At 41.4% G+C, this 25,614-nt stretch overlaps 1 protein-coding gene and 1 pseudogene across 1 annotated transcript; both read left to right on the forward strand.

The window, feature by feature from the left end:
- The first annotated feature begins 6,997 nt into the window (after positions 1–6,997).
- LOC115571403 (putative nuclease HARBI1) lies at positions 6,998–8,441 on the forward strand (annotated as a pseudogene).
- A 7,652-nt stretch (positions 8,442–16,093) lies between these two features.
- LOC115571364 (stonustoxin subunit alpha-like) lies at positions 16,094–18,009 on the forward strand. The gene is made up of 3 exons (XM_030400739.1): positions 16,094–16,111; positions 16,315–16,414; positions 16,925–18,009. The coding sequence occupies exons 2-3, from the start codon at positions 16,324–16,326 to the stop codon at positions 17,482–17,484; spliced, it is 651 nt and encodes a 216-aa protein (XP_030256599.1). The 5' UTR covers positions 16,094–16,111; positions 16,315–16,323; the 3' UTR covers positions 17,485–18,009.
- The last annotated feature ends 7,605 nt before the right edge of the window (positions 18,010–25,614 follow it).

The following is a 25,614-nucleotide window of genomic DNA, read 5'->3' on the forward strand; positions in this document are numbered from 1 at the left end:
GAAACATCCTGGTCTGAAACCATCAACTTTCTTAAAGCTCCAGTGTGTAATATTTGGAGTACGTAGTGACATCTAGCATCGACGTTCTAGATTGAATTAGATTTTCTGAAGATGTTTGAGAAGCTCCAGGATCTACGGTGGCCCCTCAGGGACAGGAAACTAATTACTAAAGTCTGTGTGTTGGTCAAATATTCCACTGATGAACGTGAAAACATTTATGTACATAAAGTTACTAAATTTCAGTTCAACACTTTTTCTACTTCCTCCTCTCTCTCCTCTCCTTCTTGCTCTCCGTTGTCAGTCTTCTGGCTCTGCCGGCTTCAGCAGTCCTGTAGACGTTACAGAGTATCCTGAAGTTCATGATGACGATCCTCAGCCTGCAGAGGAGGAAGAGCAGAGGGCTTAATATGGTAACCACTGAGTTATGGCCTAACAGTGAATCATGTTGCTGTCACACTGCTTGTTTTTGTGCAAACATTCAATTTAATGTCACTTTTATCTAATCAAACTTTTTATATTTTAATAATTTGCTTTATATCGTGTCATAGCTGTAAAATTGTTTTTCACGTAATGACAACCACCTAATATGTGAGACCTTAAAGAAACAAAGATTACTGGTTGAATGAAGTTTATCCACAGAAATGAAGGTACACCTACTGATCAATAAAGAAGTTTCCATGGCCACAGAGTTTCTGTTGAATGAATACTTGAGTTGCAGTTGTTCTGATACTTGCTGAAAGAACCTGCTGAAACAACTAACAGAATAAATAAATGAATATGAATAAATGAACTGACATTAGTCTTTATGATCGCTGTAATAAACAGAAAAACATCTTTTGTTTGATATTTTTAATCTTTCTTGAGTGAGAAAAGTTCTTTCAGTTAAATAATATACACGATGACAAATCATATCTGATTAATTGTCAATCAACAGCTATTCAAAACACAGAAAAACAAAACAGTCCCAGTTCCACATAATTGGCATGAACGTTATAGTGACATGTCCCAGCAGGAGTTTCTTAATATCTGTGGTATCACTTCTGCTTTTTACTGATCAGCATCTTGTCAGATGACAGGAATCAGGCTCAGACATGCAGCAAAGGGCCCCAGGCAGGAACTGGAATCCTGGTGCTGAAATCTAGATATAAATGCTTAATGTTGGATATAAATATAAATGTGAGAGGTCGTCTCCCTCCCTGTCACAATATTTGGCACTGTGTCAACTTATTGAGCATCCTGATTGAGGGGCGGCACAATGCGCCCTTACATAGAGGTGTGGACACACCTGTCTCGTCCTTTTCCTCCGCTTCTCTCCGGTAGCTGTGGCTTGTCCATCGCGGTAGTTCGGCGTGGCTGTTGCGGGTGTACAATCCTCTTGATTCAGGTAATGCTCTCTGCTAATCTTCCATTGTTCATGTGCGCGTAAAACGGCCGTTTTGGTGACGCGATCTCCGCTCTTTGTAGCGCAACCGGCTGCTGGGCTGTGGAGGGACGCATCGCTCCGCCAGAAGCCCTTCCTGGATGCGCTTGCCTGTCCCTTTCAGTAGGTCCACAATTGCCTGCCGTCCAGCGGCTATGTCACTCAATTCCCAGCTGATTATTTATTTTGTGTGTTCTGGTGTAACTGGGTGATTGACCCGCGGCGCGAGCCGTTATTCCTCCATCTCTCGTGGGTGTCACGGTAGCTTTGCAGAGTGGTATGTATGAGTTATTTTAATAAACATGTTGGCTTTAATTACATTCATTTGGCATTAACTTATAGTTTGTGTGCCTTTCTTGTAGAGGCCGTGGTGCAGTGGCGTATCCAGGAGATTTTTACTGGGGTGGCCACAGGGGGGGGACAAGGAATAAAAGTTGTAGCCTGTCTTTTATACAGCATCTTTTACTGCAATTTGATGCTTTAGTCTCTCTATCTCTCCAACAGGCAGGCAGAAGACCTTTCTTAGCACTGGCTGAGTCCACCTGCACATGTCTAGACTTAAAACAAAATGATTGAAATCAAATTAACATGTACACATGCAATGAATAAACTAATTATCAGGCCAACATCTAAGTTTGTTTATCAGATTTCTCATAATCAGATAACTGCCTTTTTCCAGATGAAAGATATCAGATTATGCCTCTCTCTCTCTCTCTCTCTGTCTCTGTCTCTCTCTCTCTCTCTCTCTCTCTCTCTCTCTCTCTCTCTCTCTCTCTCTCTCAGTCAGTGTTGCTCTCTTGCACTGTCAGCATGTTCAAATCAAATGTTTTAAAAAATGTTATCAAAAGTAATGATAATTACAATAATTGCATTATACTGTATTAGTCCTTACTAGGGGTGTCAACGTTTACAATTTGTTCTACACGTGTAAACGGGGCTTCTAACCGACGTGTACCTGGTTACACGTCGGAGATTTATGATCTCTTTCTATCGCAGTTGCGGTAGCACCGATGCCAGCAGCAGTCTCTCCCTCCAACTTGTTCGGGTGTTTCCATCGCAGGTGGTTTAGCATGGATCCCGTGCTGTTGTTGTAAGCCAACTTTGCCTGACATAGCCTACACTCAACTTGATTTCCACTGGCAGTTTGTTCAAAAAACACACAGTGGTCCGCTTGTTGACCGCCGCCATCGTGTTCCCCAGTCAACTTGAAGTGACGTGACGCGACACTGGCTGTGGCTGCGGGGTTTTTTTTGTTTTTTTTATATCAACGTAACATTGTACCCCATTCATCTATTATGTATGCGGATAACTGCGCTAGTGGGAACATTTAATTGTATAGTTAGTTAATGTTATTATCTGAAGCTTTCAGGCAACATTATCTTACTTTCACTTTTAAAAAATTGCGTCCGTCCAATTTTCCTTCGGCCGTCGGTATTAATTTATAGCGGGTCGGCTCTGGTACGGAATGTAATCTGTGCTACTGTCGGGAAACAGGTCGGATGCGGTGACCCGTGCAGGACTCTGCTCTAAGTGACCATTTTAATCCTCTAGCCAATTATCAAGCTAAATATCCAACATGCTAGTTAACGTCAAAGACTGTGGTGGAAGACGACGGCAAAATATTTCCACTAGATTTATTTATGCCTGAATTTTTAAGGTGTGGCGGCATTTATTTTGCCGTGGCGGTGCGCCACAGTAAATTACATGTAGAGGAAACCCTGAATAGTATATATATTGATGAGAAATGAACGAGGAGGAGGAGGAGGAAAAAAAAAAGACGTGTAAACGGTTATTGATTTTTCTAAACGGTTATGATTTGTTATCCGTGTACCCGTTTACACGTGTAGACGTTGACACCCCTAGTCCTTACCCTAGCTGTATACAAGTTCTTGTTTATTCACCCAGCAATACAAAACAATGGTATTAGGTGGAAGGTGGCAATAATACACTTTATGTGAACACATCTGACATAATACCTTTGTTCACTGTTCCAACTTCCACCACAGTCCATTCAATATCTTTACAAGAGGTAAAAGCTCCAAACAATCCCAAAACTAAAGGAAATACCTTCAAGAATAATCCAACATAAAACAATTTCTCAAAAATATATATTTATTGTATTTATTTATTTACAAACATCTGACAACTATGCCACAAAACTGTATGTATTCTAACTCTATCTGTAAAACAGTTTTACAGATAGAGAGTTAAGACAATTAACTCTGGATAACTGGATAAAATGGACTAAATCTTTAAAGATGTAAATAGCACATTATTGCGCGATTATAATGAGCACCGCTTACATTGTGCTTTCAATAAATGCTACTGCATTGTTCAAAAATTATCAATTGTGTCTCAAATTATTCTAGGGGGGGACAGCCTTACTGGAGGGGGACATGTCCCCCTCGTCCCCCCTGGGATTTCCGCCCATGGGTGGCCAAGATGGGACGCAAAGCTAGTGTGGGGTGGCCATGGCATAGCTAAGTTTAATGCCACGTACGCAGCCGACCGAGGTTGAGATTTAAAGTATAGATTGTCTGGATAGATTGTAAGGCTGGATATTCACACACACACACACACACACACACACACACAAACTATCCAAGCATGACCTACCATCCTGTGCAGGGGGAGCTGACTGCTCTTCGTCACTGCTGCTGTACTCAGTGTTGTGCCTGAACGCGTCGATCGTTCATGAACTCGTTCATATTTTGGGCGAACGTGAACTGACCGTACTGTATTTCTGCCTGATGAACGTTATTGTGAATGTGTTCATTCTGGCATTTGTGAACAGCGCGTTCTCACAGTTTGACTTCGTTCAAGACAGTGCCAGATTTCCACCGAGCCTTCCAGGCGAAAACCGGCTAAAACACACCGTGAACAGGTAGCGAAAAACACCCAATCTGGCTGTTGTGTATTAAAAGGACGCTGGACGAGAGTTTTGTGCAACTCGCTTTACTTTCGATCAAAACGAAACTTAACTAGTTCAGACAGAAACAGCTGCATACCAAACATGCAGTGAGGCATTACCAAACCCACACAGATTAATTCGTCCTGGACGGACATAACACTGGCAACACCAGCCACCACAGAGTCGCACCGCCGCATGCGTCATCAACATGTGAAGCATCGAGGCAAAAACAAATGAAGGCAGCAGCACTACCTCAGACTGTGCCTCCACCATTAATACGCCATCTATGATTACTTAAAACTATTTTATGAAAAGGTCAGTCATGATCCAGGTGGGAAAAATCTGACCTTTTTGTGTAAACTTTGCCCGCCGGGTTTCAAGAAGCAACTCCGTACATCAACAACGTCAACAGTGAACCTGAAACGGCACATTGTACTAAAGCACCCGGCCGAGAAGGTCTGTGCGAGTGAATGAAAAATCTAAAGACACGGCAACAGCGAGCCAAAACGGATCCCCTACCACCCAGATCACATTAACGGTGTACAGTAGCGGCTCCGTTGTCTTCATCTCCCAGCCGCAGCTGGACAACCTTCTTTGCAGTATATTGTGGGAGAGCTGCAGTTTCAGTGTTAAAACTGATAGAACAATTGTTGTCTGTGGTTCTATATGGGCTGTGGCAATAATTTAGAAAAATAATAGCTCGCAGCAACATATTGAAAAAAAAAGAACTATATGAACTAGTTCATTTTTGGAACTGTGAACTTGGTTCAAAATTTTGAATTATGAACTATAAACTGAACTAGTTCATTTTAACATTTGTGAACTGAACTTGGAACTAGTTCATGTAGAAAGTGAACTTTCCCAACACTGGCTGTACCGAGGCTGCTGACTGGACCGGGCCTGTTCACTGCTGCTGGTAGAAGCTGTGGCTGGCTCTGACTCTGGCTCTGTGGCTGGCTTCCGCTCTGAATATCTCTGCTTCTCTTTATAGCTATTCTCTTAATAACCCTGGAGGAAATGTAATTCAATCAGTAATAGCTATAACTACAAACTTAAAGCAGGATCATTGTCAAATCAGATTAGAATCAGTGTGTACAAGTGTACGTGGGGCTCAGGAACCCCTTAAATAACAGCTTTGACTCCATTAAAATGTCAAAAAGAAAGGAGGTGTCAACAATGTGCCCAATTATGTCTATTAATAGTATCTACAAAGGTTTATTTTTACATAACTACCGACATCTTCGATCAGTTTTAATAACACAATTAACACATATTGCATCTCAAGCATGTGCGGCATTTGAATGCAATTTGCTCTGCTTTTGCAACATCTAAAAATATGTGAACTGTGAAGATGAGCTAATTGATACAAAGTCTTTAAAGATCCTTTAAATCAGAGCAAATAAAGAAATCACAGCTTGTTCTTTTGTTATAGCTACTAAAATCTAGACTGTCACACTATATCTCACACACTGGTTGGTCAAAAATATAACATTAGCTCTACTGAACACACACATCTGCAAAAAACACCATCAGTCTTCAGTCCAGAAAACAATATTTCATATTTCATGGCGGTATCCAAATAACAATAAAAAAACAAAACGCTGATGTTAAATGCTTCACTTGGTTTGCAGGCTGCTAAGGTAGCTGGTGCAGTGTGGTTCGTCTTTTAGATACTTAGTGCTAGATAAAGTTTTCCTACACATTCAGAGGGACCTACGACCTAACTGAACATTAAATTACCTCTCAATAGACAGATTTCTGCGTTTTTATACAGCAGTTGACGTCACTTTGACCGTCCTCCTGTTTCATTAAAGACCAGACTGGACCACCAGCAGCAGCAGCAGCAGATGCAGCGTGCCGTGCTCATCTCTCATCACCTATCAGGCCTGCATGGCCAAACGTCCGCTGACCAGAAATCAGCTCTCACAACCTCAGTACAACCATTACTGTGTTAGTTACAAATGTAAAACTGGCCCTAAATCAGCTGTCATCATTGATTGACAGCATTTCTCTTGTTTCTTGTGTTGACGACCTTGACCAACCACCTATCAGATCTGGGGTGGCCACAGGGGTGGCCCTGGCCACCCCAGGCCACCCCCCAGAATCACCATTGCCATGGTGAATGCCTTTCCCTCGATCCACGCTGCTGTTTTGGCTCTACTTAAATGTTGGATGTCTTTGGCTCTCTGTGACCACTTGCAGTCTGTTAATATTCAGCCGTTGTGCCTCCCCCATGAACGTGTCCTGTCCAGAGCTTATTGTCAATTGAGCCGCTTTTGGCGTGGGCAGCCCGGCTCCTCAGTGCAAGGTCACCTCTCTGATAAGGCTGCACTTCTGAGCCGTTTAAAGGACATTCCACTGTTTTTCACTGATTTCATGTGTTAGCAAATCATTCGTTTCTATTTTGTATTTCTGTATTTTGTTTTCATTGTGTTTTGCCACACCAGAGGGGTGTACTGCGAAGCCAGTTTAGTGTGTTAGCGAGGTATGTTGAGTCTAAAGCCAGGCTTCCCTGTACTACAAAGGTGGCTCTCTTTTAACCCGGCTAGATCACCATGGTTACTTATGCTGAGCTCATAACCTGGTCCCGACCCGCTTATGTTCAGCGTTTCAGCTTAAAATCGTCTATAAAAGCGCAGCTGTTTCACTGTGTAACTCATTCGGAGATGGCGTCACCATTCATTGAGAACCCGGTGGACCTGGGAGCAAGAATAATTCGGGCAGCACTACGACGTGAGCGGCTTCTTCGAGATCGCGCTGATCCGCTGGCATTTCCTGATGAAATTCTCTATGAGCGATATAGATTTTCAGCCGAGGGAATACGGTACATTTGCTCACTTATTGAGCCGAGTGTCAGGAATGCCACTCGAAGAAGCTGTGCACTCACTGTCGGGCAAACTGTTTGTGTTGCGCTTCGTTTTTTTGCCACGGGAACCTACTTGCATTCAGTTGGTGATGCAGAAAATCTGAGCAGGAACATTGCGTGTTGCGCCATCCGCAAAGTGGTTCTTGCTCTTACTGAGAAGCTGAATATGTTTGTAGTGTTCCCAAGTCATTTGAGCACAATGCTTGTTAAGGAGGGATTCTATAAAATATCTGGTAATGTACTTTCATACCCCTCTACATCATCAGTATTACTTGCTTGCATAATGAAATCTAATATAGCCTATAATATATGTAACTATTTCCCAGGATCATTGGTGCTGTGGACTGCACTCATGTACCCATCACGGGGCCCCCGGGGGAACATGAGGCCGACTATGTCAACCGCAAATCCATCCACAGCATGTGCAGGTGAAATCTCAAAAATAATTTCTGCAGGTGATCGGTGGTACATGCACAGTGAATGTATAGGCTTTTATCAGTGGCACACAATATTGTCTAGACAGACTTTTCACATGAGTGAAATATCCAGTTGCATTAGGTCTTTTTAAAGGAATCTTTTTATGCCTTCCACCTTTGTGCAGTGCTCTCTTTAAATTTAACCAGAAATCCTGTTAACAGATGACTTGTGACCATCAATTGATGGTCACAAGTGTGGAGGCAAGATGGCCTGGCTCCGTACATGACTCGAGAATTTTTCGTGAGTCTGCACTGGGTCACCAGTTACAACAAGGTAGGCTATATGGTAAATAATCCTATTTTCTTCTTTTTCACTCCTTTAATTGTTGAGAATGACAAAGTATTTATTTCTCTCTTCATTAGGCCTCTTTGATGGACTGCTTGTTGGGGACAGAGGGTACCCCTGTACCCAGCACTTGATGACCCCCTATCCTGACCCTGACACACCACCGCAGAGTCACTTTAATGCGGCTCTGGGTAAGTGCAGGGTCAGGATAGAAATGACATTTGGGGTCATTAAGTGCAGGTTCAACTGCCTGCGTGGCCTGAGGGTACGTCCTGAGCGCGCTTGTGGAATCATCACTGCATGTGTGGTGCTGCACAACATCGCAATGATGAGGAAAGAACAAACCCCTCATGTGCCATTAGCAGCAGCTGATATAATTGATCCGGTGACAGACAACCCAACTGGTGCTGCCATCCGGCAGGCAATTACTGCCCAATATTTTACCCGCCAGTGATGTGAACAATAAAGAGTCATTCACTGAATGCGTCTTCATTTTTTTTTTTTATTGCAATGTCTGCATTTGCTGGGAAGAAAAAGACAGAACAAGGCATTAATTTCATGCTATCAAACCATTTTAAAAAGGTACCATTTACTAGAATACCTTTTTTTTAAAACTCCAAGAGTTCAATTTCCAGTTTCAGTTTTTTTTTATTTCCAGGTCCTTTTTGATATTGTCCAGCTCCAAATTACTTTTATACACTGCACGGAGTGTGTCTGTGGTCTGTATGAATTGTTTTGGTTGAAAGGACACTGGCATGTTTCATCAAGCAGTTTTACTTTTTACAACACCTTTATCTTAGTCATATATTGTTTAACTTTTCATACAGCCCTTACAGTTCTTTCCCTCCCTAGGCCAGACGCAGAGGTAGAGGCTGTGGGCAGAGAGTGTAGATCATCTTCCTGTGAAAGATATCCACCAAGTTAAGTCACTTCATTATGTGTAGGCCTACTTAAGATGAGTATGTAAAAATGCACTCCTACTTCGGGCCTCTCGGACAGCACAGATACCGTCTGCTGGTCATCAATTTCAACCTGAAGAATGATTTCAGAGGTCTGCATGATATGGACTGATCACAGCAAATGCAAAGTACGTGACACATTGCTGTGATAGTTACCTCTGGGGTGGTGCAGGGAAACTGCCCTGGTGGCAGCAGCACCGTGGTGTCTCCTACAACTGAAATTACACAGTGATTTTTCCTGCCTGATGCCAAAAGCAAATGTTAAGTACTTTACTCTTGACATACCATGGACAAAAAGGTTGTCCTGTGAGCCGCCAGCACTCGGGTCCGACCTGAGCCCCCCTTCGATTCCCTCCATTATCGGACGACCCTCATTGTTGGAGAGGGCCAGCTCCTCAGGTACTGTGAATTCTGGTGGAGCTGGCCCCCCTCCAGTCTTCCTCTTTTCATTCTTCTTCCTGTTGGCTTAAGATAGTGATGATATTACAATAAAATGGGAAACAGTATATTATCCACACACTGACAAAATGATGGGGCAGCTTGGCTACATACCACTTTGAATGATGTTTTTGTGTTTGGCTCTAACTTGCTGCCATGTCCAACTGCTGCTTCCACATCTTAATAAAATGCAATATGAAATATTAATTAGGCCAACCTAGTATTTATCTGTCACAGATAATGAGTAAAGTTAATTATTTCTTTGATGTGGCCATGAATAAACTGATGAACTGATCAATGTTTCACCCGTTGTAGGGCAGTGTACGCCCAAACACAAATCTTACAGGCTTGAGCTATTTTCACTGTCAAAAAGGTCTTTATTGTCATTGTACAGGGACAGTAGCTACATTTGCTTGTTCATCCCGACACAGTGATACAAAAAACACTGAACATTTATAGCCTACGCACACTCAGCCTCGCTTTCAACAAAACACACACGTGCATTCTATAACTGAGATCAGTTAAATGTGAAAACAATATAGACATCGTTCAAAAATTAAAAAAGATAGTTGTTGCTTCAGTTTATTTATTTTTTAAATGGATGAGGGTTAATATGTAAAGTTGCATAATGTTGAGCTTTCAGAAATTAAAACACTAAAGGCTTAATATAATATTGATCATAATATTAATCATTGCTAACTTACGCATTTACACGGTCAGCAGTTTTCTGCCAGCAGCCCTCCCTCGCTCTGTTGGCGGCGACAGTGTTACTTTTTGCCGTGATGGTTTCTTTGACTTCTTCATAGCCTTGCATAATAAGAATCTGCTCATCTTGAGTAAAATATGTGGCCTGGGATCGATCCATTTTCGCACGGAAGTAGAATAATATGACGTCAAACGCCCCCTTTAATGTGAACGCGCGCAGAGCACAAAGCAGAGAACCGGACTTGACAAATTAAGTTGATAACCACCGTCGCAGTACCGTTTAACTCTGATTGGGGACTCTGGGCTTTGTTGAGCTGCATCATGAGCGCAAAGCCTGGCTATGTTGAGCCCCCTTCGCAGTACAGGCCTCAGCTCTGTGTAGCACCCTTATGCATATTTTAACTTTTGTGTTTTGGTTAGGTGCTGTGGGCCCGAGGCGCCAGTTTAGTCCATGGTGGTGGTTCCCTTCACGAGTGTGAGTGCAGTCTCACAGGTGCTTTAATTTACTGTGTGGTGTGTGTGTGCTCTAGCCCCGTGGTATCATCAAACCTGTGTGCCCTTGTTTATTAAAAGTTGGCTTACAATTTCCTGGGGGTTTCCACCACGCCACATAAATGTTAAATCTTAACGTCACAGGTGAAACTAAATAACCTGTCAACGAAAGTACCACAAAAGGTACAGTAGATATTCAGCAGCTTGTTTTGGCACGCTGAATCATATGGTGCGCCAATTGTAAAGATGTGAAAACGTATGTCAATTTTAAAATGTTACTTTTGACCATATTTACCTTGTAATATTTACTTATCTTGTAAAAGTATAATGTCAATGTTAAATCTAAATAAGTTTTTTTTAAATCTAAATGTTAAATATTAAATCTAAATAAAAAAAAATAATCTAATTGTTTAATTATAAAATCAAAATGCTAAATCTGAATGTTAAATCTAAATGTTACAGGTGAAACAAAATATTAACTAATATGCACATTTTTACTGCATGTCACCAAAAGTACCACAATAAAAGCTCAGTGACGCGAACAAGCGCTATCCGCGGTTTTCTTCGGGTAGTCAGATGGAGTGATTGCCCTGCACTTTTACTCACGTCTCCTCAAATGCTCCCATGTTGCCTGCCAGCATGTCCAGCGACTTAGCTGGAAACATTGGTAGGGCCGTTTTGGCGGCATTACAGAGTTTCAGTGATGTGTCTGCAATGACAGCGACGGTAGCTTTTTTCACAGAGTCGCCGCGTAATTGCTGCAGCGGCAGTTTGCCAATTCTCCTTAATTGTTTGTTCCCACAGAGCCAAGCAGCTTGAGATTTGGTGGGTCAGGATCTCAATCCCAACGCATTATAACAGCATCCATATGATTATAAACAGTCAGTGGGTCCATGTTTAGATTGACAGGAGGACACCTGGGAAACACCGGAGTCATGATGACGTGTACCGCCATGCCTCTTTAGGAGCCGCCATGCTGGCTTTCTGTGTGAATTACACAGCGGTTCGTCTTTATGCCGGTGCTGCTTGGCTCTACGGCGGAAAATTGGCGAACCACCGCTGTGGCGATAATGCGGCGTCTCTGTGTGAAAAGGACCAGCGACAGCTACAGCATCCGCCACAGTACAGCCACCACAACACTCGGTAGCTTTTATTTTGGTACTTCTGGTGACAGGCAGTGTGAATTTGCATATTAGCTAAATATTTAGTTTCATCCTGACATTTAGATTTAACATTTAGATTTAATATTTAACATTCAACATTTAGATTTAACATTTAGATTTACAATTTATCTTTAGATTTAACATTTAACATTTAGATTTAGATTTAACATTTTATATTTAACATTTATATTAAATATTTATATTTAACTTGGTGACTGGTCCAGACTTCCAGAGCTGGGCCTGATAGACCCACCCACAACGCTGCGCCTGATTCTCACTAGATATGACTTTTATAGTAATACAAAGCATTATTTATATGTATTACTATAGATTGTATTCAATATTACGATCCCACTTCACTCAGGGAATATGAGGAACCTGCACTACTGTTTAAAGTCTGTGTTTTCCTACTTCCTCCTCGCTCTGCTGGCTTCAGCAGTCCTGTAGACGTTACAGAGTATCCTGAAGTTCATGATGACGATCCTCAGCCTGCAGAGGAGGAAGAGCAGAGGGCTTAATATGGTAACCACTGAGTTATGGCCTAACAGTGAACCATGTTGCTGTCACACTGCTTGCTTTTGTGCAAACACAGTTTACTGTAATTTTTATCTAGTTAAACTTTTAATATTTTAGTAATTTGCTTTATATCATGTCATGGCTGTGAAACTGGTTTTCACGTAATGACAAATTATTCTTAAACGTCCTGCATGAGGAGACGAGAGGAGGAAGTTGTGGACTAGTTGTCAGAACCCTGAGAGCATTGTGTTCACCAGCTCTACAATCTATTGATTCAATAACATAACGTGAATACATTTTAAATCTGCATGTGTATCAGAATACTCACAGTGACGGAGGATTGATTGTCAGATAACAGCCATGAATTCTGGAGTCCTGTAAGAGAATATGAAAACCGGTCTCACTCTCAATCTTGTTGCACCAGGGTTTCCCCTAGGCCCTGGTCGTAACAATGATTATATCTGGAGGAATGTCATAGTAAGAGTCAGTAGAAGACTGAATCTGGCAGTCTCTAATATGTGAGACCTTAAAGAAACAAAGATTACTGGTTGAATGAAGTTTATCCACAGAAATGAAGGCACACCTACTGATCAATAAAGCAGTTTCCATCATCACAGAGTTTCTGTTGAATGAATATTTGAGTTGCAGTTGTTCTGATTCTTGCTCAATGAACCTGCTAAAACAACTAACAGAATAAATAAATGAATATGAATAAATGAACTGACATTAGTCTACACGATCTCTGTAATAAACAGAAAACACATCTTTTGTTTACCTTTTTAAAAAACTTCCTTGAATGAGTAATGTTCTTTCAGTTGAGATACAAAGGGGGAATAAATCCTAGGTTATCTGATTTGGTCATCTATCAACAACTATTCCAACACAGAAAAACAAACAGCTCCAATTCCACAGAATTGGCGTGGATGTTATAGTGACATGTCCCAGCAGGTGTTTCTTTATTTCTGTGGAAACGTGTCTGCTTTTTACTGATCAGCATCTTGACAGATGGCAGGAATCAGGATCAGACATGCAGCAAAGGGCTCCAGGCAGGAACTGGAACCCTGGTGCCGGTTCAGCGAGTACAGAGTCTCTGTACACGGGACGCGAGCTATAACAACTGAGCTAATGGACGCCTGAGTTCAGCCGTGATTTGATGCTGAAATAAACTCCCTTTGCTCAGAATAACAGTTTGACCTCTAACACTTTAATTGACCCTCTGAGTGCTCAAACCTCTCTGATTATTCACAGGTTTACTTCACAATATCAGAGACTTTTAATGTGGTCTCGTCTCAGAGTTGAGAATGAAACAGAACCAAGAGCAGCTCTGCGGGCAGATAATGATGAATAGGGTCATATTCTGTACATGTAAAGGTGTGTAAATGTATACTGGTATAGACGTCTAACACATTAACTACAGTAACTCTTATTAGGCTGAATATATTTCCATTATCCCCACTGACTAGTGGTTGAAGTTGTTTGGTCCTTCTGGCTCTGGAAAGTGACCTATTGTGAAAATGTTTTGAAGAGTTTATGAACATCTGAATCCCCGGCAGCTCAGATTAGTGAGATCAGGAGGATATCTGTGAGGCCCGGCAGTGTCGGGCCGAGCCGGAGTCGTCACATGTGAGTTTTGTTGAGAAATGTTGCAGGAACCCACCAAACATCCTGCGGTTCTGCTGATTTCTCATGAGAACACGTGGTTCTCTTGTTTCTTTTCTTTTTGAATACATTGTAAATCTGCATGTGTATCAGAATACACACAGTGACGGAGGATTGATTGTCTGAAAACAGCCATGAATTCTGGAGGAGACCCAGTCCTGTAAGAGAACCTGAAAACCTTCTAAAAGGATGATTTGTATGAATCTGTCTTGGCCTCTGGAGAAACTGTTTGGTACGGTGTATTTTTATACTATTTGTTCTACAGTTTAACATCAGGAAACATCTTTTGTTTACCTTTTTAAAAAACGTCCTTGAATGAGTAATGTTCTTTCAGTTGAGATACACAGGGGGGGAAAACCATAGGTTATCTGATTTAGTCGTCTATCAACAACTATTCCAACACAGACAAACAAACAGCTCCAGTTCCACATAACTGGTTTGGACGTTGTAGTGATCTATGCTGGCAGCTGTTTCTTTATTTCCATGTGAACACTTCCCAGCAGTGTTAGATTACATCAAAACATCTTTTGTTAAATTTTTCTTTCACTTCAGCCATTAGAGCGATTCGGCAAGTTGGGGTTTGTCACACTATGAGATGGTCATTGTTAATATCTGGAGGTATATTACTGATCACACTGCAGCTACATACAAGAAAGGTCAGAGCAGACTGTATCTGCTGAGGAAGCTCAGGTTCTTTGGACTGCAGGGGGACCTCCTGACTTCTTTCTATGACTCTGTGGTGGCATCAGCTATTTGCTATGGAGTAGTCTGCTGGAGCAGCAGCATCTCAGCAGCAGGAAGAGACTGGATAAACTTATCAGTATGGCCAGCTCCATCCTGGGATGACCCTAACCCTAACCCTTGACCCAGAGCAGGTGGTGGGAGAGAGCAGGATGATGGACAAGCTGTCATCTCTGCTGGTGAAGGCGTCCCACCTGCAGGTCGCTATCACAGCACTGGGCAGCTCCTTCAGCAACAGACTGATACACCTCAAGTGTGAATTCTGATTCTGATTCTGATGTCATGGCAAACATCCCTGTGCCAGGTTTAAAAGTGTCCTCGTCTCCACACCACATGTCCATAACTTAGCCTCATATGCATAAAACCATGTTAGCCAACTAGCCACTGGACTGCCTCGCACAGACCTGTCAGTCACTGTCGAGGACGTCATAGTATCACCTCATCGACTGTGAGGAACCTGAGCATAATCCTCGACGACAGACTATCCTGCACCCCAACATCACTGCTGTGGTTCGATCCTGCAGATTTTCCCTCTCCAACATCCACAGGATCTGGTCTTTCCTCACAAAGGACGCAACGCAAAAACTGGTCCAAGCGCTGGTCATCTCCCACCTGGACTACTGCAACTCATTCCTGGCTGGACTCCCAGCCTCTGCAACTAAACCATCCACTAGACCTCCACTGGCTTCCTGTTGCAGCCCACACTCAATTCAAGAAGATGGTGCTGGCCTTCAAGGCCGTCAGTGGAACTGCACCTATCTACCGCCAAACGCCCCAGTCCGAGCACTTCGCTCCACTACATCAGCTGGCTGGTAAATGTAAATGTAGCCAAGCTAAGGTTAGAAAACTGTGTATGAAAACTGCATGACTGAGAGAAACAACAGCACAGGAAAAGAAACACTGCTGCCACAGATTTACCCAAGTATCTTGAGTTCACCTCTTATAAGCAAATAATAAATGGGACATGGAGACGTCATGTTAGTGCTCTGAACATGCTTCTTTTCATTTCCTCTCCCCACATATCACAAACAACAACATCTCCTGCCCTACGGCAACTCTGAGGGGACACACCAGCAATCAATAAATCAAATGTTCTGACAAATAATAGAAGAGAATCTGTAACTGTGGCTGTGTCTTGTGTCTGATAAGCCCATCCAATTTCAGAAGACTGGACGGATCACCTGTGTGTCTGTCTACGTACCTGAAAAAACTGTTAATCAGCAACTATTCAAACAAAGAAAAACAAACAGTCCCAGTTGGCCTCAGACTTTGATATCTTTATAGTGATATTTCCCTGTAGTATTCCACTGAATACCACAAAGTGATTGTTATCATCTCTGCACGTATCTCATGGGAGGAGTCAGCAGATCTGACAGTATATAAGTAACCTCACAGCCACACTGATCATCACACTGCAAGCTCCAGTTGGAAGTCCAGAAGACTCTCACACAACTCAGCTGATCTACTCAACTTGACCAGGTGAGGACAAACTGAGACAGATGGTGACACAATATGTTTAGACAGTGACTGAACTCAGTCAGTGTAGAAGAATCACTGTCAGACTGATGTCTACAGAGAAATGCTGCATTTACACAGTTAACATGTGAGCTGAGTCATCCTGCTGAAAACAGTGCAGATGAAGTGTTGAAGTGTGTGTTCACCTGTTTAACATTTGTTAACAGGTAGAAGAAATGGCCTCAGAGAAGAAGGCATCACCTTTTGCAGGTAAACCTTTCACCCCAGGAGAGATCTATGATGTGAAGAAAGAGGAACTCACCAAAAGTAAGTTTTGACCGCTTCATTTTCTAAAACTGTTTTATTAAATATCTCTGTCTGTCACAGCTCTGTTTCCAGGAAATCAGTTTCCAGTATCAACATATTTAACATTATTCCACATCATTCATTACAAGTTCTTTGTGACTATAATGTTGTTGTGACCATTAATTAGAGAACTGATAATTATTCTTTTATTTTAGTAGTTCCATGAAATATTAGTGGCTGATCAATGAGAAAACTGAAGTGTCATCATTGCGGAATTTATGCTAAAAATTACCTCCATCTGATTAATTAGCTCTAAATCAATGAAGACACAATTTATTTGACAGTTAATTTGGTACTGAAGAACCTGAGCAGTGAGATACGCAGAGCAGAGAAGATTATCTTGTTTTTTCTTTTGGGGGGGATTAAGAAATAGACTGTAAATATCTCTCCTCCAACCATCAGAATGATAAATCTGATATTCTGATAATTAATTCAGAATAATAACACATTTTGTTTTGATCTCTCAATCAGTTGCTGAGGACCTCACCATGGACCCAGACACTGTCAACAACCAGCTCACGCTGTCTCAGGGAAACAAGAAGGCAACAAATGGAGCATGGCAGAAATATCCTCCACGCCCAGAGAGATTCGTTGTACATCCTGAAGTGTTTGCCAAAGAATCTTTGAAAGGGATCCATTACTGGGAGGTAGAATGGAGTGATACTCCTAAAGAATCTGTGTATGTAGGTGTTGCATATGGTAGCATTGACAGGAAATCAGGGGGATCGTGCACTGAGTTTGGAAATAACTCCAAGTCGTGGGTTTTTGGCCAAACTGCTGAACCTACTTCAGAGCCCAGACTGAGGGCATATTACAATGGCAAAGTGTGGGAAGGTCCTTTTCCCTCTGGTGGCTGCAAGGTAGTTGGGGTGCTTCTTGACTGGCATAGTAGCACTCTGTCCTTCTACAAAATCTCAGGGACCGAAAGGGTTGCCCTCTATCGCTTTCAAACCAAATTCACTGAGCCTGTGTATCCATGCTTCTGGGTTGGAAAAAGTGGCAATTATGTGGACTTGCGTCCAGTCAGCTAAGAGCGATGACAATGATGTGGTGAATCCCTGGTCTGCTCATAGGGATATGGGTTCACACTGAGAAAACATTTTAGCTTGAGCATACTTCACAAATTCATAAAATGCATTAAAGCCCAGAGGGAGCAGGACACCTGATGTCAGTAAAGTTCCTGCGTATGTCATTGTGTCTGTAGTGGCACATTTATGTTACTTAAGTGCATATTGTTTGATTCAGCATTTGTTATGTTTCTTTAATTGCTTCAGTAATCAGTTATTAACAACATTATCATCAGAAAACAAGCAGAATCATTTTGTTTCTCTGCAGTTTGTACCTTTGATCTGATCTCAGGTTCAATCAGTGACTTTCTGTTGTCTGTTGGGAGGAGAAGCTTCACTGTTGGACACCAGTTAGTTTGATTGTGAGCTCACTGTAGATTGTTATGGAGCTGAATGGATGTCAGATTCATGTGAAATGTAAACACCTGTTGGACATGTTCACTCTCTTCATGAGCAGAAGACGCTTTTCAATAAAATGACCCGAGTCTACCATCGTGTGATGTTTCATTTACTGTGTGTCCTAAAGTTGACGGTACCAAAGGTTATAAAAGGCTTCATCATTTGAGACATTCACATGTTTCAGTTCATAGAATGATGATGGAACATAAATCATCAGAGGACATTATACAGCTTTTATCTTTGTTGACACAGAGTAAAGAAATATCTGCTGAATTGATTTCAGCATGAAGGCTGCTGCCGTCAGCTGCTACATGTTGACATCCTTTAACATTTAGACGACCCATCCGGCTGTTGTGAGGTTAGAAGCTTCATCATCTATGATATAAAAGCATATTTTAAAATATAACTACTACAATAAAGTACACAAGTGCTCAGAGGACATCATGTCACTTTTCTTACTCACAGTGTCTCATGAGTTCAGAGGATTGTAATATTTGTTGAGCCTCCACATGTGTTTTTAGATGAAGGCTGCTGTTATCAGCTGCTAAATGTTGACGTCATTCAACAAGAAAGTGGAAGCTAGTTAGCCCAGCTTGCTAATGTTAGCACTGATTCTCACTAGATACTACTTACTTTCATGTTCTGGTAACACAGACAGAGTAATGCACACTCAGAGTTCTGTTCATCTAAAGTTACATATTTTAATATATACTGTGTTGCTTTAAATGTAAGCAAGTGTGTATACTGACTTTATGTATTACAATGTGTATTTTTTTCTAAATTCAATGAATTGGATAATTTTTCTAATTATTAAACCTCCTCTACTAATTAAACACATTTAGCTTTATTCAGATACAATAACTCTTTGTCTGCACTATAAATGCAGCGATATAAACATACAGTGTACATACAGTCATCCAACACTTCTCAGCCTTGACCGTTTGATATTTTATCAGAATAAGGTGCCGTGGCTGCCAGATTTTGGGAAGTATGCAACACCAATTATTAGTGACACTAATCGACCACCATTGCTCATCATTCTCGTTCTCATTAGAGTTATCAACGGGCCTGAAAATTACAACCTGACCCAGCGGTGATCCGATGTCAGGATTGGGGCGACACGAAAGGGATTTTTTTGTTTGTCCGTATCCAACTCATACCATGCCACCATAAATCACAACTTCGTAGAGGCTCGCCATATAATTCAAAAAGTACTGCACAGTAGGGCTGGGCGATTAATCGAATTTTGATCGCGATTTCGATTTTGGCTCCTCACGATCATGAAAACACTGTAATCGAAGAAAAACGATTAACGTGCCGCCGCGCGTCGTGTATGCAAATTACTGCGCTGTAAAAGCACAGTGAACGCACCTGTGTCGCCTGCAGCTGCTGCAGTGAGTGTGTGGATCAAATGTGGAATGAGAGATCGAGAACATGGCAGAAAAGCAGCCTGAGCCTTTAGTTGAAAAGAAAGGTAGGACAGCTTCGGTCATTTGGAGACATTTTGGCTTCAAATCGTCGGACGTGGAGCAGAAGGAGATTGTTTGCAAAGTCTGTCACACCGTTGTGTCTGCACCCCAGGGCAACACGACACATTTATTTAACCATAAAGTGGTCTATGACAAAGTACTGAAGGAGCAAAAGACCCAAAAAAGTGCAAGAGCGTCAACTTCAGCTACAGCCACCGCAACACAGTCCTCCATTGACGACACTCTTTACAATGCCGCTCCATCTCCCACCGGCTCCCGGCGACAGTGAGAGATAACGGAGGCTGTGACATTCATGCTCGCTGAGGACATGTGCCCTATCAGTACAGTTAGCAACCCAGGCTTCAAGACACTGGTCAAGATTTTGGACAAGCGGTACGTGTTGCCATCACGCAAACATACAAATATTATCATTTACTTTTTTACTTGTTACTAATCTATCTGGGTGTTTTTCTAAAAGTTATTTTTAAAGTTGAGTTTTGGTGGCTCAATAAATCCTTTTTTTGAAATCAGTGAATAATTGTGTTTATTAATCGTGATTTAAATATCAAAATAATCATGATTATTTTTAGCATAATCACCCAGCCCTACTGCACAGGGAATCATTTATTGTGCTTACCTTTCTTGTTTATTTGTCCTAAACAGCCAACAGCGCGCATCACTGCTTACTTAACTGTATATTAGTAAATCATAATTTTAAGGGTCTCGGGCATGTAATGTCAGTAACTGTATTCCGTTACAGTTACAGAAAAAAAAGCCGAATCAGATTACAGATACATTTGGAAAAAAATTGGGATTATTAGTTGGATTACAATTAAAATATATGATAATAAATGATGAATAAATGTGAATGAATGAATCTAACACTTGCCAATGCGGCAATGCCATATGCACGCGTGCACACATTGCTACAGTTCAGACAAGTCAGTCACAACGACGCTCTGCTCTTAAGTGAAGCCAGACGGCTCATTATGGACTCGAGCGCTAGAGAAAAAAATGCTTTCACTGCGTGGAAATTTCGGCATTACTTTGTTTCTAAAGAAGTAAGAGGGAACAACATCACTGCACAGTGCAAGCTATGCCTCCCAGTTGTGCACACACTGCCATCGTCCAAGGACTCCACATCTAATTTAAAGAAACATTTAATGGTAAGCGAAACTGCGAACGTTAGCTAGCTACACAGAAATTCTGTTAGCTAAAGTTAACATTAGTTAGCCTGTTAACCAGGCTCAGGCTGTCATTGTTTCTACTACTGCTGCTGCTGCTGCTGCTACTAGGTACTACTACTGGGTCTGTGGGTGGTGCTGCCGGTGACCGGGATGGTACGTGTTTAGGTTTTTTGGTAGTTTTGAAGTCTCGTTTTGGTTCGCTCCCGTTTGCCCTGTTAAAATTAAGACATTACATTGTTAATACAAATTCAACACTTCCTGTGTCCGTCTCAAATTAAAAGTCCTCTAACATAAATAGCTTAGTAGGCTTTTATTGTGAAACATTTGCACGGACTTCATCGTGGAAATCTTGTTGACTTTCGAGGGCCCCATAGACACTTGAAATGTAGCCACTGCCACCTTGTGAGGCTTGTACGTTACAAAATTGCCTGAAACACCTGCAGTGACTGAAATGGGTCTCTAACACTTTTGATCACAACAAGGTATTAAAATAGCATGATTATATTAGGAAATTGTATGGGTAATTTTGGGGGACAAATAAGTGACACACATCCTATATGTGGGGGTGTTTTACTACTGCTATTACAAGAAATAGGCCTAGTAGTTACAATAACACTAATAATAACTGTTATTATTATTATTATTGTAATATGTCATGTAATACTTGAATACAGCTGAATAGTTAGTAGTCAATGAATAAAACTGAATAAATCTAACATACCCTACAATTAATTAAATATTTAATTTGCTTTATGTGTTCCTCAGAGGAAGTCTTTAATTGCATGTGCATTGAGGTAATCCAAAAGTAACTTAAAGTAATCAAGTTACATTACTTTAATATTGTGGTACTTGGATTATGTTACTAACTACATTTTTTAACAGGTAATTAGTAACTGTATCGGACTACATTTTTAAAGTAACCCTCCCAACCCTGCCCAGATGTCAGGCCTGGACTAAAAGGAGGACTCAGATGCAGGGCAGAATCAAAAATTCAACAGGCTTTTATTCTGAAATTTCATGCAACCAGACAGCGTGATAACCAAAAGGCTATACAAAACCTGAACCTGACTGAACCTGAAAGGCGAAGCAGAAAACAAAAGAACAAGGAGAAAACAAAACCACACCAACGGTGGGATCTCAACGAGTAAACGGAAACTACACAACTAAACCTGACTAATTTGATTCTTAAAAATTACAACAGAAAACACTCTCAAAGAGGAAAACACGGCTATAAACAACTAACTAAACTAGAAAAACAGAAAACTCAAAATCGCTCCAAACTGGAGGAAAGCAAACAGGCTAAACAAAAACTGTGAGCTAAGCTACACTTCCAAAAAGGGATACAACAAAAAAATCACTCTACTCGAGGCATAACAAATGACAGAAACAAAAACCAATGAATTTCAAAACTTTCAACAAGACAAGACTGATACTTAGCAAGACGAGGCTGTGACGAAGGGCTTAAGTGAACGACAGACTAAACACTTTGGCACAAGACAAGGGGAGACGCAGACTTAAATACACAGAAGGGTAATGGGGAACAGGTGGAAACAATCAGGGATCAGGGTGACGTCAGACCAGGGACACATGAGGAAGAGCAAGTGACCTGAAACGAGAGGGTAGTTAGAATTTTCAAAATAAAACAGGAAATACACGAGACAAAACACCTAAGACAAGACAACTTCACCGCTGTGTGACACCAGATACCCAATTCTTCTCACCATCTTCCTTTCCTCCCAGTGTATGGGACTACTTTATGCATGATTATTTGATATGGATGAATATCAAAATATGAAGAGATGGAATGTGGAGTCAGAAATATATTTATCAAAAATTATTTGTTCCACCTTTTCAATCATTTCATTTTAGATGTGAATCTAGATTGTGAAGTCTGAAAATACATTTCTTCAATTTTGAATAATTTAGGACATTTTTATTGGGGGGGACAATTCATGTTTTTTTAGAAATTGGGGGGGACATGCCCCTCCCCGTCCCCCAGGATCTGCACCCATGCCCGACCCGGCCCGTGGGGTTTTAAGCCCCAACCCGACGCAGCCCGACACACCAGCATGAATTGTCTGGCCCCCACGTTAACTCGGCCCGAGCCCGCAGGTCCGGTCGACCCGTTAGTAACTCTACATGTAATATAGCTAACGTTACCTCCATCACCTCACAGTCCCTGTATCATCCTAACGTTACTACCTGCTTACCGGTTGTACACTTTCCCTGTCAGTCAGCATCTCTTCACCTTCAACCTGCTGTTGCTGGATCATTGCTGTCTCAGAGGACGTGGAGGCTACAGCAGCCCCTCCAGCGAACATGTCTGTGATTTTAGCACATTTTGCAGCATCTACAGTGAGATTCTTCTCTTAGCACCAGAGCCGCTGCTCCCACCACGCACATCACGTTCTGTGCGTAGGGCACCAAGTGCTGAGGGGCCAAAAATATCATTATGAGAAATCATCATAGTCATAAATATTATAATGCTGATATTATTTCCCTATACAAATATCAGGTACTTTTTAGGCATGTATATCACAAAACAGGCAGAACAAGAGATATATTTAATTGCTCAAGAAAGCAAAGATGGTTCCCCCCAAACACACACTCATCTTCCCAGCTCCTCGTGGATGCCCCTCCCCTTTCTCAGTGGTCTGTTGGATTGCACCTGACGAAGTTTGACAGCAGGCTGTCAACTTTTTTGGAAATGGCCCCGAGAAGACAGCAGGAGTCAGGAGCAGAGAAAATAAAGAAGAAGCTGTGAGATGATGCCCGTGCATCACTTGCAGGTAAGTTCATGTTTAATCATTCTTAAATATGGTAAATGTGCTGCTAATGTGATGGTTAGCCCAGCATACACCTCCAACTAGCTGACCTTATTGCTAATGTTAGCAAACTCAAATATGTTAAAACTTAGGTGCAAGCTAAATTGAGTTACTTGTAAAATGCTAAATTGCACTTTACAAGAAACTGACGCCAGCTAGCTGTTACTTTACTTAGATATTGAGCAGTAGTTATGGTTTATTTTGACATGATGGTGTTCAATACTTTATCAGTAACAGTTAGCAGTCAGAGCACAAGGTCGGCTAACAAGTCCTCTGGTTTCAGACCATTTATTACCGTGTAGCGTGTGATTAATAGTCTATAGCCAGGCATTTAGCAAAGTGTACCTAGCATAGTGTCATTTGAGAACGCGTATTTTCAACAATAACAAACCCACCACCATCTTTAGGATTGTCATTCAGGTGAATTCAGCAGAATGTAGGCTACAGTCTCTCACACACATTAGTTGAGGTGTCAGATGTGCAGTGGAACAGAAAATGTCTCTTGATAATGTGAAGTCTGAAGAACTCAGACTTTTAGTGTTACTGCTGCAGCTAGCTTAGCTACAGCTGAATGTGACAGAAGCTACAGGACAAAATGAACTGGTGTTTAGATTGCATTTATGTCAGGATGCAAAGGCATGGACGATATCTGCCAGTGAAACAGAGAAACTTTTAGACAAAATGCTCTAGTAACCATATTTAAGTTGTATTTAAGTAAGTGGTAAAATAATGTTTTAGATTGAGGAATGTAGTCTTGTGTTAGGTGTATCATGTTGCTCTTATTCCTGTTGGTAAGATATACATATAAAATGCCATTATGAATGACATAAAGCAAACTTTATTGTTCAATTGTGTGCAATACTGCAACTCATTCCATTATGCTTTTTATATTATATTAGATTAGATTCATCAAATAGTTGATAAATAAGTAATAAAGGGGGAGAGCTCCTTGGCTTCATGCTTTCAGTTTTAAATGTTCATAATTTTTTTCGGTATAAGATTCTTTGTTTGAATATTTTGTCTCTTTCTAAACTGATCCTTTTTCTTCGTATATCTAAATCAATTAAGGGTCAATGCTGAGATACGACCAAGGAGGAGCGCGTGGCCAAGAGGAAGATACAGATGATGAGCAACCATCTACAAGCAGTTCAGGCACACATCAACCCCAGCCGGCCAGCAGGTCTGTAGACTCTACAACAGTACCAAGCCCTGATCAGCCACCCTCAGCCAGCAGTTTAGGGACAGACACACTGCAGAGAACCACCTCTGAAAGCACAAGTCCTGTCATTCAGAGTCCATCAGCAGGTGACACTGTAGAGACCTGTGTGACCTGTTCTGTGTTTACAAAGTAGATTTTTTTTTCCTTTTTCGTTTTATTGTTCTTGGGTGTTACATTGTGATGCTGCTATTCTGTTATTGGTATTGAGTTATATGTTAAGCAAAAACAAATGTTTTTTTCCTCGGGGTTGGGCATCATAAAGGAATTATGCTTAGGCCACCAAAATGGCTAGCAGCGGCACTGCTTAGCACGCAACTTCTCTGCACCCAATTTCTTTCTCCTTGGTTGCTCCATGTTGTCACTCCTCGCGCTTAACACTTGACCACAAGTTACAGGAGACAGTGGGAAGGAGTGGGGCCGCTGTCGTACTATATCCTGATTGGATGAGTCCACTGTCTATATTGAAGATGGACCAATGGGCCGCTCCCTCTAAATTGTGCACTTAGAAAAAAAAAAAAGAGGAGGCCTCAGAGATTTCATTGGATTAGCCCAATGTCCTTCAAGAAAATCAAATGATTTATAATATACTTTTTTGATTAAATTATGACAGCCCGGCCTAAAAATGTGTGTCGGCCCACCGGGCATTGCCCGGTATGCCAGATGGCCAGTCCATGCCTGGCGTCAACGAATGAGGCGGAGAGATTCAAACAGGTGCTTGAATTTTACTGTCAGCTGTAGTACCATGAAAACTATGGAAAGGAAATACAGAAAGAAAAAGAAAAAGATTAGATTAAATACATGAACATTTCGTGTACAATTTCCAAATGCTCATTCAATAAAAATAAAAGATATTATCATTTATTGGAAAACGTTAACAATCATTGTTAACTCGATCAACCATATCAAAATAGTGTTGGTGGCATCCCATCCGTCTGGAGAACCATCTGCCTCCTGATAATAAAACAAACTTAAAACAGACCGCAGCAACCTAATCA

This window comes from Sparus aurata, chromosome 20, assembly GCF_900880675.1.
Source record: "Sparus aurata chromosome 20, fSpaAur1.1, whole genome shotgun sequence".
Classification (NCBI taxonomy): Eukaryota; Metazoa; Chordata; class Actinopteri; order Spariformes; family Sparidae; genus Sparus; species Sparus aurata.